At 44.2% G+C, this 20412-nt stretch overlaps 1 protein-coding gene across 1 annotated transcript in view; it reads left to right on the top strand.

Moving 5' to 3' along the window:
* Nucleotides 1-253: 253 nt before the first annotated feature.
* LOC124616484 (translation initiation factor IF-2-like) overlaps nt 254-20412 on the top strand; it is a 39480-nt gene continuing 19321 nt past the window's right edge. The window contains exons 1-2 of the mRNA XM_047144795.1: nt 254-398; nt 9902-10059. Of these exons, the coding sequence (XP_047000751.1) occupies nt 254-398; nt 9902-10059 (303 nt within the window). The remainder of the gene's footprint in view (nt 399-9901; nt 10060-20412) is intronic.

The following is a 20412-nucleotide window of genomic DNA, read 5'->3' on the forward strand; positions in this document are numbered from 1 at the left end:
CAGAAAACCGTGGGATTAGCCTCCACGTACATTGCAAAATACAGAGTTTTTGTTTAAATGTTAGATTGGTGAGCAAGGACGGGCGAAGGACAATATGAATCATAGATGCGTAGGGGTACGGGCCGTTCGCGTTTGATTGAGGTTTCAAGTGTTATCAGTGGCGGCAAGCTGTTAAGGCGCGGCAAGCGGCTCGGCCGGCAGCGCTCGCAGACAGCGCCGCGGCTGCGACAGTAATCATGGCCGAGTGGCCGACATGCATATTGCATTACGCAGCGCTGCCCCAGCACGCGGGCACAGTGGTCCGCCGCCACCTCGCCGCAGCTGGCTGCCGGGCGAGCGGGCTCCGGCAGACCTCTCGGTGTTCCGGTGGTCCTCCAGACCGGGCAGCGCCCGCTCCAGTTGGTCCTAATTACGGTCCCGATTGGGCCTAATTGGACTGGGATGCCCATAGAGGCGCCGGCGCTGACGTCACTACCGTAGCTGCGACTGTGCCAGCTGCCGCCGTCGGAGACTGCGACCGTCAACACCCAAGAGTTCAAAGTGGCACGTTATGATTACAGAGCCTGCTCTGTGAATGGTTCGTGGAGTAGATATCTGCACTCCACAAGCCGCCTTACGATGACTGGCACTGGGTACTTCTTATAATTTTCCTGTCACACACCCGAAATCCGAGTTTGAAGCATGTGTATGGGTAGTCCTCCGTCACATTAATGAACTTTTCGCGGTATGTACCAAGTTACTACTCCACTGTCCATTAGAATTGCTACACCAAGAAGATGTGCTAATGACGCGAAATTTGGCAGGACGAAGATGCTGTGATATGCTAATGATTAGCTTTTCAGAGCATTCACACAAGGTTAGCGCCGATGGCGACACGTACAACGTGCTGACATGACGAAAGTTTCCAACCGATTTCTGATACACAAACACCAGTTGACCGGCGTTGCCTGGTGAAACGTTGTTGTGATGCCTCGTGTGAAGAGCAGAAATGCGTACCATCACGTTTCCGACTTTGATAAAGGTCGGATTGTAGCCTATCGCTATTGCGGTTTATCGTATCGCGACATTGCTGCTCGCGTTCGTAGAGATCCAATGACTGTTAGTGTAATATGGAATCGGTGGGTTCAGGAGGGTAATACCGAACGCCGTGCTTAATTCGAACGGCCTCGTATCACTAGCAGTCGAGATGACAGGCATCTTATCCGCATGGCTGTAATGGATCGTGCACCCACGTTTCGATCCCAGAGTCAACAGATAGGGACGAAAAAAAAATGGCTCTGAGCACTATGGGACTCAACTGCTGAGGTCATAAGTCCCCTAGAACTTAGAACTACTTAAACCTAACTAACCTAAGGACAACACACACATCCATGCCCGAGGCAGGATTCGAACCTGCGACCGTAGCGGTCGCGCGGTTCCAGACTGTAGCGCCAGAACCGCTCGGCCACCAGCGGCCGGCAGATAGGGACGTTTGCAAGACAACAACCATCTGCTGGAACGGTTCGACGACGTTTGCAGCAGCATGTTCAAAAATGTGTGTGAAATCTTATGAGACCTAACTGCTAAGGTCATCAGTCCCTAAGCTTACGCACTACTTAACCTAAATTAATTTAAGGACAAACACACACACCCACGCCAGAGGGAGGACTCGAACCTCCGCCGGGACCAACCGCACAGTCCATGACGGCAGCGCTTTTGACCGCTCGGCTAATCCCACGCGGCGCAGCTGCATGGACTATCAGCTCGGAGACCATGGCTGCGGTTACCCTAGACGCTGCATCACACACAGGAGCGCCTGCGATGGTGTTCTCAACAACGAACCTGGGTGCACATATGGCAAAACGTCATTTTTTTTTTGGATGAATCCAGGCTCTGTTTACAGCATCATGATGGTCGTATTCGTGTTTACGACATCACGGTGAACACACATTGCAAGCGTGCATTCGTCATCGCCGTACTGGCCTATCGCCTGGCGTTATGGTATGGGGTGCCACTGGTTACACGTCTCGGCACCTCTTGTTCGCATTGAGGGCACTTTGAACAGTGGACGTTAAATTTCAGATGTGGCACGACCTGTGGCTCTACCCTTCATTCGATCCCAGCGAAACCCTACATTTCAGTAGGATAATGCACGGCCGCTTGTTGCAGGTCTTTTACGGGTCTTTCTGGATACACAAAATGTTCAACTGCTGCCCTGGCCAGCACATTCTCCAGATCTCTCATCAATTGAAAACGTCTGGTCAATGGTGGTTCGTCACAATACGCCAGTCGCTGCTCTTGATGAACTGTGGTATCGTGTTGAAGCTGCATGGGCAGTTGTATCTGTACACGCCATCCAAGCACTGTTTGACTCAATGCCCAGGCGTATCAAGGCCGTTATTACGGCCAGAGGTGGTTGTTCAGGGTACTGATGTCTCAGGATCTATGCACGCAAATTGCGTGAAAATGTGATCACATGTCAGTTCTAGTATAATATATTTGTCCAATGAATACCCGTTTATCATCTGCATTTCTTCTTGGTGTATCGATTTTAATGGCCAGTAGTGTATAATTAAAATTCAGCTACTCACAGAGGCCCAGTGAGGTCTGTAACTACCGTATGACGGCGAAACATGACTAATATTCTTACGTTGCTGCAGAACGGAAAAATAATGGTTCCACTTTTGGCCTCCAGGTGCAAATCTGGAGGTGTACAGCATCTCGTCGACGTCTGCGATGCTCTTGTTGAACAAACTGTGTAAGCGGCGTTTTAATAGTAACAACAACATTATGTCTTTCTCACTCGTTTGAGCTTGTCCAGGTCTATATATACGTCCTTCTTGCATTCTCAGCGCTATACTCGCACCAGGTGGCAAAAATTGGAACTACTTTTTTCCACCGTAAATCGGTTCCGTATTAACGAATTAGAATATCAGTCCAAGTTCGCTGACATACGATAATTACAGACCACGCAGGAGCTCTTTCTGTAGCCGCACTCCAGTTATAATAATCCAGTATGTAGGATGTTAGATGACTATCAGCTTGGTTTTAGGCAGAGGCACCAGACAGGCACATCTGACGTTGCGGTTGATAACAGAAGAAAGACATAAGAAAAATCAAGCCACAATCACAGGATTCGTCGAGCTAGAAAAGCGTTCGACAATGGAAGATGGTATTCAAACATAAAATTTTCTGTAAATCTTTTAAAAAATTTTCAAAAGTTATTTCAACTGCTACCACAGATATCGTGGTATCTTCAGCTAACGAGTCTTTCCTCTAATTAGTTATCTGATACTGTTATCTGTTTGCCGGAACATATATCCTTGTCATTTAGAATGACAATATTATGGGCGATGCAATAATGTTGTACACTCCTTCACCATTAAAATATTACAAGTGCAATGTTAGTCGTGGCAATTGTTTTAAAAGTCAGCCAGTAGCCATTTTACATATCTTTGTTAATTAAGGCAATTTTTCTGTTTGTTTGTCTGTTCTCAGATCTGAAGGTGGTAGTTAGCCTACCGAAATCGATCATAACTTTCTACAAAAATTTAAATGTTAAATGCGATTGAGACAATATAGAGAAAAATTTTGAAAGTTTCAAAGGGCTTTATAGAAACTTGCTGACCACGAAACGGAACATGTGAACGAATTCTGCTACCGTGAAAGTAAAATAACAATTGACAGACGAAGTTAGAATGATATAAAAGCCGAATAGTACACATAAAGAGGGCGTTCCTAACTGAAATAATTCTAGTGAAATGAGGTATCCACTTCAGTATTAAGTAAAAACTTTTGATAATGCACATTTAGGACACAAAATTGTATAGAAGTGTACCATGGAGCTTCGGAACCTGGTTGAGATGCTGTGCCATACAAGAAGTTTGAAAATTAGGTCAATTGATGAGGTAAATAATGAGGACACTATAAAATGGTTCAAATGGCTCTGAGCACTATGGGACTCAACTGCTGTGGTCATAAGTCCCCTAGAACTTAGAACTACTTAAACCTAACTAACCTAAGGACATCACACACATCCATGCCCGAGGCAGGATTCGAACCTGCGACCGTAGCAGTCGTGCGGTGCCAGACTGTAGCGCCTTTAACCGCTCGGCCACTCCGGCCGGCTAAGGACACTCTCCGCAGTGTTGGCGAGGTGGAACCATCTGGAAAACTGACAAGAAAAAGGACGCTATGATAGGACATGTAGTGAGAGATCAAGGAATAATGTCGATTGTACAGCACACTGGGAGACAGAGATTAAAATATATCCAATAAATAACTGACAGGGTTTGTTGTAAGTGTTATTCTACGATGAAGGGTGGCCGGCCGCATCAAACCAGTTAGAAATCTAGTGACCCACAGAGAAGACCCAAAAAAGTAGAAGGGGGGGGGGGGGGGGGACAATACGTTGGACGACTTGTCTAAGAACGTCCGCTATCGTAATATTTTCAACAAACCACGCCGAGACGCGCAACGCATTTCCAGTAGCATCTGTCATTAGAGTTCAATAATCATTGTTGCCGTTACGCTTTCGCGCTTGTTAAATGAACCCATGAAGACTCGTGTTGCTCTTCTCTGGAGCTTCCGTTTCTTCTATCAGACCAACCTAATATAGGTCCCAGACCCAGCAGCAAAGGCGAAACAGCGAGTTTTGCGAGACTTCACAGTTTCGAACATTATTCCTATTTTAAATTTGCTCCTCACTTACTCTCTCAGGTTTTTAAAAACCACGAGATATTTTCCACTTATAATTCGGCGATCAAGTCTAATGAAGTGCTAAAGGATTTTTCCGCCTATTTGTGCTTTATTCGTACCCTTCAGAAATGAGGCTACACGCCAATTACAGTTACTATATTTCACGCAACCGGCGAATTTACTTCCAGAATACATTCGTCAGTTACTCATGAATTCCTTCACAAGTGTTTCAGTATCCGTCCGTATGTCGTTGCAACTTTGCCTGTGTGCAGGGCACGTACTTTTTCATCCAGCTTGTAAGATATTTCGAGATAAGTAGATGGAGAAAACTACGTACCTCAAACAGACTGTGACGACAAAATGAGCCTTGCACTTGAAACGAACTCTGCCTTCTTATTCGGTGCAGTCGAGAGATGACAGGGACTTAAGCTTTATGTGTCTGTGTAGGAGTGTCGAAGAAGAAGTTATAAGATTGATTATATATCGAGCATCTCGGGATGTGACTCATAAGGAATGATGTAAATGTCATTGAATTTAATATAATTTCATTTCGGGTTTCTCATTAGAAGAAAATATCGACACCTATTTCAGTTTTGGGGTTAATTTTCCTTAGTATGACATAAACGACGTACTTCCTAAGTCGCAATGCCTAAAACCCTCGGTCCCACGAATCGTTGGGAAACATTGGCTCCATATTCTGAGAAAACTTGTTTCTTGGGCAAAATAAACTTTTCCGGCAAGACTGTCAAATATTTATTGTTTTCACGTAGAATGTTGTGTCAAATACCAAGATGGGGGTGCAGTGTAGTAACAACAAGGAAAGTACTTTTATTGAACGGGGCAGAAATTCAGACGAAGCAGAGCTGCCTTCTATTTATTCATAAAAAAAACGCGGAAGAAAACCGCATTGTTTCATGTGGAAACAGTTGTGAGAACCCTCCATAAATCATATACGTCACATCAAAAATGAATGTAGGAGGAGGAGATCGAACCTATGACCCAAAGGTCAGACGACAGACGCTACACTAGAGTGGACGCACCATTACATTTGGTGTTGCACATTTGATGTGGAAGAACCACCCACTGTGCCTCATTCATTTCCTGGATTTGGAATGTCAGAGTGACGTGGAAAAATTAATATACGTTACGTCTAATCGAAATCAAATTTATTTTATTCCACGACTTTTTCGCCTCAAATTACTTTTGACTTTGTAATATTTGTAATCTCTTTCAAGTACACGAATACGATCAGAATCTCATAAAATAAACACTATTGCATTTTCGCAACAGATCAGAGAGATTTGGACATAAAATTTAGTTTGCAAGTGGAACTACGTTATCGTTTCGCGTCAGAATACTAGATCTGCATGAAAAAAATTTGTTGCTATTAGTTTATAGATGTGACAATAGATTAAGAAGAATATGAGAATCCTTTTTTCTATTGATTCGGCCGTTTGAATGGCTTGACGCTCTGTCAAGGGTGGCGTAGACATAAATCATCGCTTGCGCCGGCGCTAGTTGCCTTGGAGGGTGGCGCGAAGTTCCGGGCATCACCCATTTCAAACGACCGCTGTATCAACACACACACACACACACACACACACATACATACATACACAAACACACACACAAAATGACGCAAGGTAATACAGTAGTTTTAGGAAAGATGATGATTTATTTATTTATCTCTGTAACTTATAATAACGGCCTTGCCGCAGTGGGTACACCGGTTCCCGTGAGATGAACGAAGTTAAGCGGTGTTGGGCGTGGTCGGCACTTGGATGGGTGACCACCCAGGCCGCCATGTGCTGTTGCCACTTCTCGGGGTGCACTCAGCCTCATGATGCCAATTGAGAAGCTACTCGACCGAATAGTAGCGGCTTCGGTCAAGAATACCATCATAGCGGCCGGGAGAGCGGTGTGCTGACCCCACCCCCTCCTATCCGCGTCCTCCATGGGGATGACACAGCGGTCGGATGGTCCCGGTATGCCACTCGTGGGCGGAAGACGGAGTGCTTACCGAGTGCTGTACTTATAAAGTTGAAAATTTTTCGTTAATCGTCTCTATCCATATAGCTGAAAAGAGGTTACAAACGTCTTCCGCACTCAGGAAGCAGTCCTCCTGCTTCTGTGCCCTGAAAAGTTTTGCTACATGTTTCCACTGGATATGAAATATAAACTTAACCAATTACTCTTTTCATTGGAACTCCACTGTTTCAAATGCCAACAGTGGCTATAACACCAGACGATTAGACGTAATCTCGAAAGCTAGTGTGCGTTATATCTGCAACATGCATCCATTTGTGCTTCATGCGCCCAGTTAGGTTAGTTGCTCCCGAAAAACTTTCGTGAGTACCACACGCTATGCTTACTTCATCGATTCCCTGGTGCATAAGCACTACAGTTTCCTTCATCAGAGATAACTCGTCATCTTCTCACAATCGAAACACAAGGCATCACTTATCTACTACCTTACCTGTGCTCCTCCGCCTGTGAAACAATTAAATGGTCTATTGCTATAAAGAAGAAGCTCGAACACTTTTTTCCGTTTCCCCAAATTTCAATTTACGAGGGCTATTCGGAAAATAAAGGTCCAGTCGGTCGCGAAATGGAAACGACATTTAAAATCTGGTGAAGCTTTGCACAGATGTGTCGAGCGCTGTTGCTAGTATACCCGTTGACCGCGTCACATCGGTCTTTTCGGTCCTGGGCACACAGTGAGCACATGAGGTTGGCCAGAACAACAGTGTCTCCCGCCAAGTATGGGCGCCCGCTGCGAGGTTTCACCTGATTTCATACAACCCCACATAACGTACCTGTCATACATTTCCTTCTTCATGATAGTTCTCAGCCGCACATTGCCGGGGCAATGTGGACGCCCCCGAAACGTTTACGATGGAAGTGTTTGATCACCTGCCATACTGCCCGGATTTGGCTCCCTCTGATGTTCATCTCTGCTCACATGAACCGCTGGTGAAGTCACTCTTATACTGTAATAGGCCGTGATTTTAAATAATTCCGTTAATATTTGTGATTAGGGGGGTAGGACGTTAAACGGGCCGACTTGGAGCAGGAGAGGCACAACTGAACATTTTAATTTTCACTGTCTATACTTTTACCAATAAATTCTTAAAACATTGTCAGCGTGACTAGGAAGGATTCAGAATTCACAATCTTAGCAGTGGAAGTTCGAAAACATACGAAACAATTTTTTTATTTTTTTTACATGTGAAATTTCTTCATTTTTTTCACTTACCAATGGTAGCAATTGTTGCCTTAGGTGCACTTTCCATCTTAAGTAAGAGAGATTCTTCGATGAATATTGCACAGCATACAAACCATACTTAAAGGTGTATGTAGATGTCCAAGCAGGAGTGGCGACTATGTGGAGAAGTAGCGGGAAGGTGTAACCCACTGTTCCAAATAAAACGTTTTTGATTTTCACCATCGGTTCCATTTCGCGGCTGGCGAATCTTACTTTTCTAATAACCGTCGTATATGCCCAGTTTCCTCGTCTGTCAAACGTAAAGCAAACGCTCAAATCTTCTCCCATTTATGCTTCTTGCGCCTTTCATTTATGTCATAGCATTTTTTTTTTGCCATCTGCACTAATCTCGTTTTATTAAGTTCCTATTTCTCAGCCTCTTACGTCTCTTTCTCTCATACCCATTGTTGCTAATCCCCATAGTTTGAATTTACTTTCTTGTAACAAGTCTGTATGGGTATAGTCACGTATAAATGTAAGGCGTGTTCGTTTTCACTTTCTGACACACAGTAATTATTAAATGTTTCAGAGCGTTGTATATTACACGTAGCTTAACGTAATGAGTGTAATGATAAATATGTAGAATGCCTGAATAGAAGTAAGAGAGGGACAGATGGCCATAATCTGACCGGGTTTGATAAATAAATAAGTACATTTGTTTAAAAAGTGAAAAATTATACGAATAGACTTTAAAAAGTAAGTTAGATGTCGTCGGATACTAACAATAAAACCACTGTGCAACCAGAGTGGCACATTATCACCGAGAATACGTTCTGAGTTTGATGAAGAAACAGTTCTACTGTGGTACAGATAACATGCATCACAGTGTGCGAGAGCGGCCGAAGTGGCCGTGCGGTTCTAGGCGCTACATTCCGGAACCGAACGATCGCTACGGTCGCAGGTTTGTATCCTGCCTCGGGAATGGTTGTATCTGATGTCCTTAGGTTAGTTAGGTTTAATTAGTTCTAACTTCTAGGCTGTTGATGACCTCAGAAGTTAAGTCGCATAGTGCTCAGAGCCATTTGAATCATTTTTACCCAGTGTGCGAGAGCATGGCACGCCAATTGGAAGGACATTCCAGAGTTGATGTAGGGGGGACGGTAAGATTCTTGTGGGATAGACGTCGAAATTCCATGCAGGCTCAGGATCTAGTGCTTTATGGACCAAATGCAATGACGCGTCCACTTGTCTCGAAATGGTGCTAAGAATGTGACCATGGTCGCACTGACGTGGATGATGCTGACAGAGAAGGAACGTCGTCGACGTCGACCACACATGACAGTATCCATGAAGTCGAGAAATCGATTTACCAATATTGCGAATTTCCTATGGCGTGGACACAGCTGATCTTGAGGGGCTCCGTGACCAGGGGACGGATTTCTGCTGTCGAGGAACTGAACGATTGGCAGAACGTTCCGACCATGGATACAGAGACTTGGTGACTGCGTTGAAAAATACTGGCTTATGTCTGTTTCCTTTTGAAAGCGTAGTGCGGTATCCAATAAAATTTACTTGGCGTAATACAATAATGTGTAACTTAGTTCTTAACGTAAACTGAGCCGCTTGCACTGTACCAGATGAACCAATGGTTACTTCCGCAATGCAATATGATTTGATCCTGTACGTTGGCAGCAACTGGACGCATGAGCTGCAGGAAGTCTTCGAACTTAGAATACGTGCACGTAATGTACATGCGTTCGTGAGCGGGCTCAGTTTCCACTGACTTGGTTCTTACTCAGAAGACTATGAGATAATAAAAGAAAAGTTTTTTCTCCAAATAACTGCCTACTAGTTGAGAGGGAGTTGCGAGTAGGTTAAGACAGCCGACAGAAGGGCGGAAGCTAGGAGCGCCTTTTTACTTCCGCTCTGTGCCACTCGCTCGTGGGCGCGTGCCAGGTGCGTGAGGGCCCTGGCCCCGGCTCGTGCTTGGCGATGACGCCAGCGTTTTGCGGACAAAAGACGCGCCGCTCGAGGAGTGGGCGGCGTGGGCGCAGGAAGCCGCTCCCGGCCCGGCCCGTCCCGTCCCGGCTCAGCCCCCAGAATTAGGCCGCCAGCCGCACGGCGCCTCTCGACCGCCGCCCCCACCGCCCCCGCCCCAGACATCCGCGCGGCCTTTTGTGTGGGCGCCTGCCGCTCGAACCGCCGCCAACTTGGCCACGACTGCCTATCAGCCCCCTCGCACGCTCTCCCGCTGGTGACTCTCCAAACGCGGAGGGAATCACGCATAGCGACCTTCCGGTACTACTAATACGATTACAATAATCATTTCGACACATATGGCACCAGTATCGTAACGAAATAAATGTCAGAGCAACGGAATCGGAAATAGTGAAAGATGCAAGAAGAAAATAATCTTTCACTATATGTCCTGTGAGACTTCTCCCGCAACGTACGTGGCATATTGCTAATAACTTTATGATATCTTAAGATGATATGAATATCGATTGTAAATAAATAATTATTTATCAGCAATTTTTGGCTATTCAAATATGACGTTTTTCCAGTACTTGTGATCAATGTGACACCACTTGTACAAAATGACAAAATGTACTATCGAAAAAGCAACAGTTGTGTGTGTAGAAGAAAAGGAGGAAAGCAAATGAAACATCTCAAATTGAGAGCGTATGTGATGTTATTTCAATGATAATAATATCGAGGCAAATGTACAAGTGCGATGGTGGTAAGACGTTGCAGCCCGTGTGACCCGCGTGCAAGCACTGATTCGATGGGAAGAGTATCATCAACAAGGGCATTGTATCTTTTACTGAGATAAACTAGCTCACGACTTTTGTAGCTGGTCTTCCATATCCTTGACAATGGCACTAAGATAGAGTTAACGTCCGAAATGGACCGCTTTGTCCACTATTGCGCCAAGTACAGGAATCTTGTTGGCGGCAGGAGTACCGCAAATCATGCCGAAAGATCATGGAGACAATTAGCATATGTGTACGAGCATTGTTGTGTTAAAAATGGCACCATGATGGCGTCGCATGAGAGGTAAATATATCGGTTACGTACCGTTGTGCCGTCTGATCTCGGTTGCCAACTGCCTGCAGTGATCTGAAGTCATACCCGGTCGCTCCCTACACCATTCAACCAGGAGTACCGCCACTGATCCTTTCCAAAACACGTGACCTCTCGCCAGAACGCAGGAGTACTTGCCGACGGTTGTCATCAGGGTAGTGCGCAACAGCAGTACAACGGTGAACCAAATGCGACTTCATTCGTCAGCTGTTCAAAAATGGTTGAAATGGCCCTGAGCACTATGGGACTTCATCAGTCCCCTAGAACTTAGAACTACTGAAACCTAACCAATCTAAGGACATCACACTCACCCATGCCCGAGGCAGGATTCGCCCCTGCGACCGTAGCGGTCGCGCGGTTCCAGCCTGAAGCGCCTAGAACCGCCGGCTCATCAGCTGTCCATGCTCTCCAGCCATGGCACCACTCCAAACGTAGTCGTCTGTGTTTCGATGTTAACGGCATTCCGCCTTTTTCACATTAATTCCATTATTTAGCTGTTACTAGTTTCCAGTCGTTACTGTGGGATGAGACAGAATGTTGCAGGACGTCTAGTACATGTTCTGCAAATCTGAAGGCGTTAACACGTGCTTGGTGCGCAGTACGGTGTTACTTCCTCGTGATCGTCAGACGTTGACTGGGACCTTGAGGGGAAGTACACCTGCCCTCACGTTCCCATGCAGTCCAACATCAGAACACTGATCCCTCACAAATCTGAATATTGAAATGGATACCCACAATAAGGCCCATTTCAAATTCTGTCAGATGTTGGTAATGCTGTCTCACACAAGTACTAGGGATGTCCTCCACAGTGAACAATCAATATTTGACGCTCTTCATGCCTCTTGAAACTAACAGCACGAAAATGTCTAATGCACTCTGGTGGCTGTCCTGCAAGAGAGAATGGCAACTACTAATCATTTACATGACTACCAATGGCGTGTACGTGTATGGAGTTTCATAGATACCCGAGCGTGTCAGGTAACGTATTACATGTTCAAACAAGAGGTCAGTTAGTGTACAAATTTTCTTGGTCTTAATTCCGAGTTAATTGACATGAAATCTTGGAGCTTTTGTCAGCTGCAACCGCCAACAGTCGAACTTCCACTATGCGGGTGGGCTTTGGGCACTGAACGACAACATAGGGACCTTTTGGTGGCTATGGGTCAGCGCGAATTGCATTTTGTGATATGAGATGGGCACGCCAGTCTTGCCGATACTGCTGCATCCACGCGGCCTGGCGCTATGGAGCGATGCTCAACTCACTTTTCAGCACCAGGCTTAACTCTGCCCCCATGAGACATCCTGGATACTGCTGCACCGCACATAGACGGTAGGTCAATTAAACGTGGCACGGTCGAGTGAATACGATTGGACGTGCGTGTAGGCACATAACCTCACTCTATGACCTACAGTTACTTCCAGTAGGGTGAACTAACTGCCCATAGAGCCAGCCGAACCTCGGAGCACATTTACACTATCATCAAGACTCTCAGAGATGTTAGCAGATGTAATTCTGGTCGCGGTCCTAGTTGACCACCCATGTCATCTAATCTGCCAGTGTGCGATTACTTTATAAGGGGAGCCCTCGAGTCTAAGGTGTATCGCAACAACCTTCACAGTCTTCGAGAACTGAGGCGGAACATTATGGATGATATTGCAGCAATTGCAGGAGTCGAGTGTCGAGCCGCCTTCAGCTACTTGCTGACCAGGGCCCAAAAGTTCCATGAGATTAATGGTGGTCACTTTCAGCATCTGCGACAGTCAGGTTAGCACTGTACTTCCTTTCCTCTTTTGTGTTTCATTGTATCCAGGACCTCTGTGCTCCGGGACATTTTTATTCCCCACACCCTATAGAAGACGGACCCCTTATCTACCCAGCCTTTAAAAAATTTTAACACCCTAGGACGATGGCAGTGACAGCTGTCAAAACTAGCTATTTTGCGCCGCCTATCTTGGTTTTAAATACGAAAGAATTTTTTAATCACACTGTTAGTTTGAGTGAAGTGAATCAATTCTGTCGCCTAGCAAGCAAGATAGTGTTTCTGAATGTTGGAAATATCCGACTAGCTACAGGAAAGTCTACTAGTATCATGAGATTTAATTTGAAGAAATTATTTCTCGAGGCAACGAATTTTAAGGAACTGAATCGTGATCTGTGAGAAAACCTGACATGACGGTAGTTGTAGCGCTTGGCATGCGGTGTTACAAACCGATCCGTAAAATTACATGGGTGAGAAATGGTAATGTTCTCTCAATCAGTGAAAAAGAATATATGTAAATAACACTGACTAGATGGAGGTACAAGAAGACAGGACATGAGTTAAGTTATCAGAGAGTAACTTTCATAGTACTAGAAGGAGCCGTAGCGGAAAAAAATATAGGGGAGCAGACAGACATTGCAATTTATTCATTTGAAATTCGGCATATTGGACTTAAGTGCTACTCTGAGATAGGAGGTTTGCACAGGAGAGGTACTCGCAGCGGATCGTAACAAACCAGTCAGAAGAAAACTCTTAAATTAAAATGATTAGCAAGTGACCATATCCTCATCTGACCGCTTCACAGTTCAACACAGATCCTTGCAATTGCTCCAAAGTTAGAGAAGTGCTCCGTGCCACTCGAGTAGGGCTATAACTGCTAAAAGTAAGTGCAGTGCACAAAAAACTCAAGTGCATTTAAAAAATTACGAGGAACGTAAGGTACTATATTCTCTGTGAAAAAAGGTTTATTCACAAAATCAAAGAGGTACATAAAGTAACCAAGCTTCGGTAAATATTACTTACCCACATAGAACAGTTGTCTGCGCATTTGTTCCATCAGTGAACAATTGACTCGAAGCTGATGAAAAATTATGATCAAAGTATGAGAATCCATCTGAAATTAGCCGTTGTTTTTGTGCTTCTTTAACGATTCTAAGCCATATCCAGACTGAAACTTCCTGGCAGATTGAAGCTGTGTGCTGCACCGAGACTCGAACTCGGGACCTTTGCTTTCCCCGGCAAGTGCTCTACCATCTTAGCTACCCAAGCACGACTCACGCCCCGTCCTCACAGCTTTAGTTCTGCCAGTACCTCGTCTCCTACTTGGCATATCTAGACTGTTCAGAGGCTGTACGCTGGAAACATGTCTTGTCCACCAACTGTTGGACTGTTCCTTTGCAATTAATGCGAAGGCAATAGCTGTGTGTGTGTGTGTGTGTGTGTGTGTGTGTGTGTGTGTGTGTGTGTGTGTGTGTGTGTGTGCTTTCCAGTATCTTGTGAGTATATGCACTCTCAGAAAGAGCTGTATGTAGGTATGACACACCGAGAACAATGACGTGCTATGGTGTCAGAAAACATACTTTCTGGCACGGCCAGGAAGCACCACAACCAGAGCAGAGAGCGACGACAAGGCTGTTGTGTATAAGACCTAAGCAGAATGTCCTCTCAGGCATCGACCAACGTACCCTTCTAGCGTTGGCCGAAGGAGATTGACACCATGATTACAGGAAGAGGGTGGGAGGACTGATATGGAGACGTGACTTGGACCTAACTGGCAAAGAAAGGAAGGAGGAACGCTGAGAAGAGGTAATAAGTGGATGGAGATTATTACCTGTCTGTCAGATGACCACATCCACACTTCAATACAACAACTGGCAATGGCTCAAAGTGTTAGGGACTGGGTCCGTGTGTCCCCAATAGGGCTGTAACTGCTAGAAAAAATTGCATACCTTTAAACGCCCCTCATTTATAGAAGCCATTGTCCCACCAAAAAAGTAATTTTATTCAATAACACTAGCCAGTAAATGTTACAGTGTTATGACAGTGTTATGAACATATGAAATGCCATCACCGTAAGACACGTAGTTGTAGTTTACAAGCACATAATCACGAGATACCCGTATCGAATTCTCAGCTGGTTGAGCTATAACTCAACTTATTATGGTACCCAGGCAGAAAGTCAAAACCAGTGCCACCATATACAAAAAACTAACAAAAAATAAATAATTCATAGGAGACACAGGACCAAATTCACCCAAACTTTGCCACTATGTGGTTCGGTGATCTCACTTGACAACACAGTACCTTTCGTAAGCAATCCCATTTGTTCCCACCGCACTGCTGTCTGCACCCGGCACAACGTGAGTCGGTAACTGACAGCACCCACGGTGTCTATTCAGATGATGAAATTATCCAGCAGCATACTATGCAAGTTACGTAAGACTGTGGACGTAAATATTTCATGGATACCGAAGATTTGAACTTCTTATGGAAAGAGGAGTTGGGGACAGGCGAAATACGAGTGTGTTCTCATCCTTTCTTTTATCTCGGACGTCACATGGACCCGTGATTCGTCCCCTTCGATAAAATGATGCCTCAACGGAACGCCAACACATGGTGATTTGTGCTGATCTGTGTATTTATTATACGGCTAACGGAGATAGTAAGTTCCTGTGGCCGAGCGTGGGAGTTGAGAGATCTGAGGCGCCTTGCCACGGTTCCCGCGGCTCCCTCCGTCGGAGGTCGAAGTCCACCCCCGGGAATGGCTGTATGTGCTGTCCTTAGCGTAACTTAGTTTAAGTTAGATTAAGTAGTGTGTAAGCCTAGGGACCGATGACCTCAGCAGTTTGGTCTCATAGGAACTTAACACAAATTAAAAAATTACATTGAGTTCATGTGCAGTCTGCCTCATGAATCCCTGCTCGAAAATCCGTATTAAGGTTTTTCCTAAATTACTTAATGCTGAATAAGGTTGATTAGCTTCCACTTCCATCCTAATATTCTGAGCTTGTGCTCGATCTCTTATGACCTTATTAAAGGGACGTTAAAACGAAACTATCCTCCACACGGAGCTGAAATAAATAATTCGAAATCACTCAGCCTAGTAGCTTTCACTACCATGATAACGGGTAGATCACAAACATCGGTGTGTCTGTAGATGCTGGCCACTGGCTTCAATAGAGACCAACTTGCAAGGGAAGATACTACAGCTAGCGTCCTGGATCCAGCGCAAGTGTGCTACTACAGTGAAAATAAACGTGAACTGCCAAACTCGGTATCTGCGGTATATCATTTTCCATCATTATTTTGTTCCACCTCCCATCAATCGTAGCGGCGTTTGGCACAGCAAACATCGCGGTGAGGCCAGGAGCAACATGAGCCTTACAGAGGTTAATTTACCATACCCATCACAGGCGCCAACCACGTGCAACACTGACATAATTCTAGGCAACGGACGAGGAGCCTGTGATTTCTAACAGCGGCAGCCATTCGCACGGATTTTGTGTTCCAATGCTTGCGACGATATAATGCACGGCCCGGCAATCTACAGATCAGTCACTGCGAGTAGATTTCAGTCTTCAAAGAGTTCAATCAACAGTGAACGATCAGTTGTTTTCAACACTGACTTTCCGCAGATTTCGTCTAGAGTTAGCAGCTGCAATTCTGGAGTAGTACGTTTCCACAAACAGCCCACTAGGATTGGAACCGCCACAGCTCATACAACAGCGACGTTGCGATGTACTTTTTCTCTTGGCAGGCGTTTACTCCTGGAAGTGACTCTAAGTTATCGAAATACGTCTGCACAGATTAAATGTGGAACCAGAGTTAGATGTTAAGGTTTTTGCGAGCTTCAATAAACAAGACTTCTTGCCCCTAGACTAATTTTGTGTAGCAGAGACAGATGTCTTACATTGGCGCTGTCGTTGGAACCCAATCACATCCATGTTATGATCTCTACAGTGACCGATACAATAATCATGGACCACAGTCCAGTGGCAGTTTGCAACTAGCGATTCTCCTGTTGAAAACTAAAGCTTCTTCACTACACGCGATGTTGTTGTTGTGGTCTTCCGTCCAGAGACTGGTTTGATGCAGCTCTCCATGCTACTCTATCCTGTGCAAGCTTTTTCATCTCCCAGTACTTACAGCAACCTACATCCTTCTGAATCTGTTTAGTGTATTCATCTCTTGGTCTCCTATGAACTGTGTGGCTGGTCCCGGCGGAGGTTCGAGTCCTCCCTCAGGCATGGGTGTGTGTGTTTGTCCTTACGATAATTTAGGTTAAGTAGTGTGTAAGCTTAGGGACTGATGACCTCAGCAGTTACGTCCCATAAGATTTCACACACATTTGAACATTGTTTTTTTTTTTTGGTTTCCCTCTACGATTTTTACCCTGCACGCTGCCCTCCAATACTAAATTGGTGATCCCTTGGTGCCTCAGAATATGCCTTACCAAACGGTCCCTTCTTCTAGTCAAGATGCACCACAAATTTCTCATTAGTTATGTGATCTACCCATCTAATCTTCAGCATTCTTCTATAGCACATTTCGAAAGCTTCTATTCTATTCTTGTCCAAACTATTTATCGTCCATGTTTCACTTCCATACATGCCTACACTTCATACAAATACTTTCAGAAACGACTTTCTGACACTTAAATCTATACTCGATGTTAAAAAAATTTCTTTTCTTCAGAAACGCTTTCCATGCCATTGCCAGTCTACTTTTTATATCCTCTCTACTTCGAAAATCTTCATTTGTTTTGCTCCACAAATAGCAAAACTCATTACTACTTTAAGTGTCTCATTTCCTAGTCTAATTCCCGCAGCATCACCCGCTTTAATTCGACTACAGTCAATTACCCTAGTTTTGCTTTTGTTGATGTTCATCTTATATCCTCCTTTCAAAACACGGTCCATTCCGTTCAGCTGCTCTTCCCGGTCCTTTGCTTTCTCTTACAGAATTACAATGTCATCGGCGGACCTCAAAGTTGTTATTTCTTCTCCATGGATTATATGCGATAAGATAACATTATGTGTGAACAGCAATTCGAATCCTGAACTAACTTACTTCCTTTCCTTCATCTTTTCGTTCATTTGTCAGCTGGGATTGGCTGGCTGCTGCTAAGCATCTGCTCCTTTGAGCCACACAGATTTTAAACATAACGAAGTTGAAATTAAACAAGTTAAAAGACAAACAAATGATCTTGTTGTGACTCTAGCGACGATACTTTCTTTAAGCCGCAAAGTATGTTGTTGTTGGATCTTCTTGATTCCTACTCGACATGGTAAGTCTGGGCCTTGATGAACAGGCCCAGCTAAACAGCATAATGGGATGTAATCATAAGAAAAGTGGAGAGGTCATATAGGTGCGGACTGAGGAATTGTGGGTTTCAGAACAGACTTGTTTCAGGAGCGCTGTGGAAGCTGCGGCGATGGAACTTCACCTGGATGTGTTTGTGGTGGATATTTTATATGGGTGTCGTGTACAACATGACTGTGTATCCGAGGTGGGATGAGCGTGAGATCTGGCAATACCACGCACGAGAAATTGAAGTACTAAGCTTTGCTGACATTCAGCTGCAGTACTGAATGGAATTCAGTATCATTCCATCAAAGATACAGAACATTTAGAATTTTCAATATTTGCTAGTTCCATAGTGATAAGGATGAGATAGAGTGAAGCGTCAGTGTGGCAAATAAGTGACGGTTAACTGAAATTTGGTTGGAGGAGTCTTTACTTAAATTTTATAGGAGAAAGAGGAGTGGAGCAGGTTACATGTATTACAAAGGCACAGGTATTTGAAGTTGGCACTTTGTTTCTGGTCACTTATGCTTTTCGGTTCCATCCCTCAGAATACCAATGATCCTAGCTGTTACGTGAGGCTGTCAGTGCCCTGACGTCAGGAAACGTCTACGGTGTTGACATGATTTCATTTCTAGGCATGAAATATATTCTTTGATGTGCTGGGTGGCTATAAGTGTAACTACATATACGCCAAAACAAACGCGAGATGAATCCATCCCTTTCCTCTTACACAATTATCTGCTCCCTCCCCTCCAGTTTCTCCATCTCTGTCTCTGTTTATGAAATAAATGTTTTGAGATAAGCAACATGTCATTGTAAAAGCTCCAATAAATGGTTTATAGCTACAGCGGGAAGTTGAACCGTTCTGCTCCGACGATAACTAGAAATATTACTGGGATCCCATATTTGGCAAATGTCAAAACAGCACATTATTTATTCTGCGGAATAAATGATTTGTTGCGCAGCAAACAGAGCGAATACGCTGCAGTGAGTACTGATAAAATATGATACCAATATTTTTTTCACGTGATTCTGTACTGATTTACGAAAAGATGAGACTATGATTGGAATTTAATTTTTTGACTAACAATGCAAATAATTTAAAAAACTCTCTTCATTTTTCTGAGTATTCATACTGAGAGAGCACTACAGTGCGGGATATGGATAACAACGAGAGAGCGCCTCTTTTCACGAATTATTGGTTGTAAGAAAGTGTTTACAGATAGATAAATAGGACACGATACTGATTGGAAATGAAGTTATAAATAAAAGGGAAAGAACCGAGCCTACATCGTAGAAGGAATCGAGATCAGAAATGTCGTTGCTCTATGAAGCCAATAAAGCTATTTAAAGATCCCACGGTAAAAACGGGGTAAGTCCTTTTAATTAGAAAATGAAGTTATGGCAAACTCTGAAGGCCAGCAGTCAGACTTTCCAATAACGTAGCAAGGTACAGTCCAAGGTTTTCTTCAACTGTCAGCAATACACCTATTAGGTCAGTTGGGTTTGGTGATCGGTTGAATTTCTTACTCTGTGTTGATCCCTTGCAATAATAGTGTTTAGTCTGAAATGTGATGGTTGTATGGTCCCCTTAGGATCTTTAACATGTGTGGATCATCACAGGATGAAGGTGAGATGGCATATGTTAATCAGCCAGCTAAAAGAGAAAAAAGTAATTACAGTATTGATAATGTTTCCACTGACCTTGGACAACATCTCGTGAGTTAGGTAATGACTACAAATACTCATTGTTTGTGTGTTTCAAGCAAATCAACCCCGCGGAAGAAGACAGCTTATCAATTTATTACGTGACTAGAATGATAAATTTTCCTATTTGATCAGCTTAGATCGGCGACAGTAATTGCTCGTAGAAGATCTAGGCATGACGATTCGAATGCTAGAGATTGTTTTTACGATACACTGTAACAATCAAACGAAAACAAAAACATAGCGTGAGTGAAATTCCTGTTTGCCAGTAGGTCTTCATTGCTTTGCATGTAATTATCCTTCTGTCTTTCCAGAATTCATCAGACGTCCTACAGTGATGCAATATTTTATACTTATACTAAAGATTTATTAAGTAAAGAAACGAATGAACTGTTTTTGCAGTATTATGTTAGTGAAATCCTTGACCCAAAAGTAAGGGTTGTTGTGCGATACTAACAGATTTTGCACCTGAAAGCGCTGGAGAACGGAGACAACGATGCGCTTCAGTAGAGTGTAGCAGATTGAGAGCGAAAACCATTAGGGCTCGATGGGCAGACAACGGATGCAGTGGATCTTACCTAATCCATGAAAAGTAATATTGATGCTACTGATAAAGATGAGGACGACGCTGTTGCTGATAATTATAAATTGAGGCATGCGAAAGCTAGAAGC

Source organism: Schistocerca americana, chromosome 5, assembly GCF_021461395.2.
Source record: "Schistocerca americana isolate TAMUIC-IGC-003095 chromosome 5, iqSchAmer2.1, whole genome shotgun sequence".
In the NCBI taxonomy this organism is placed as follows: domain Eukaryota; kingdom Metazoa; phylum Arthropoda; class Insecta; order Orthoptera; family Acrididae; genus Schistocerca; species Schistocerca americana.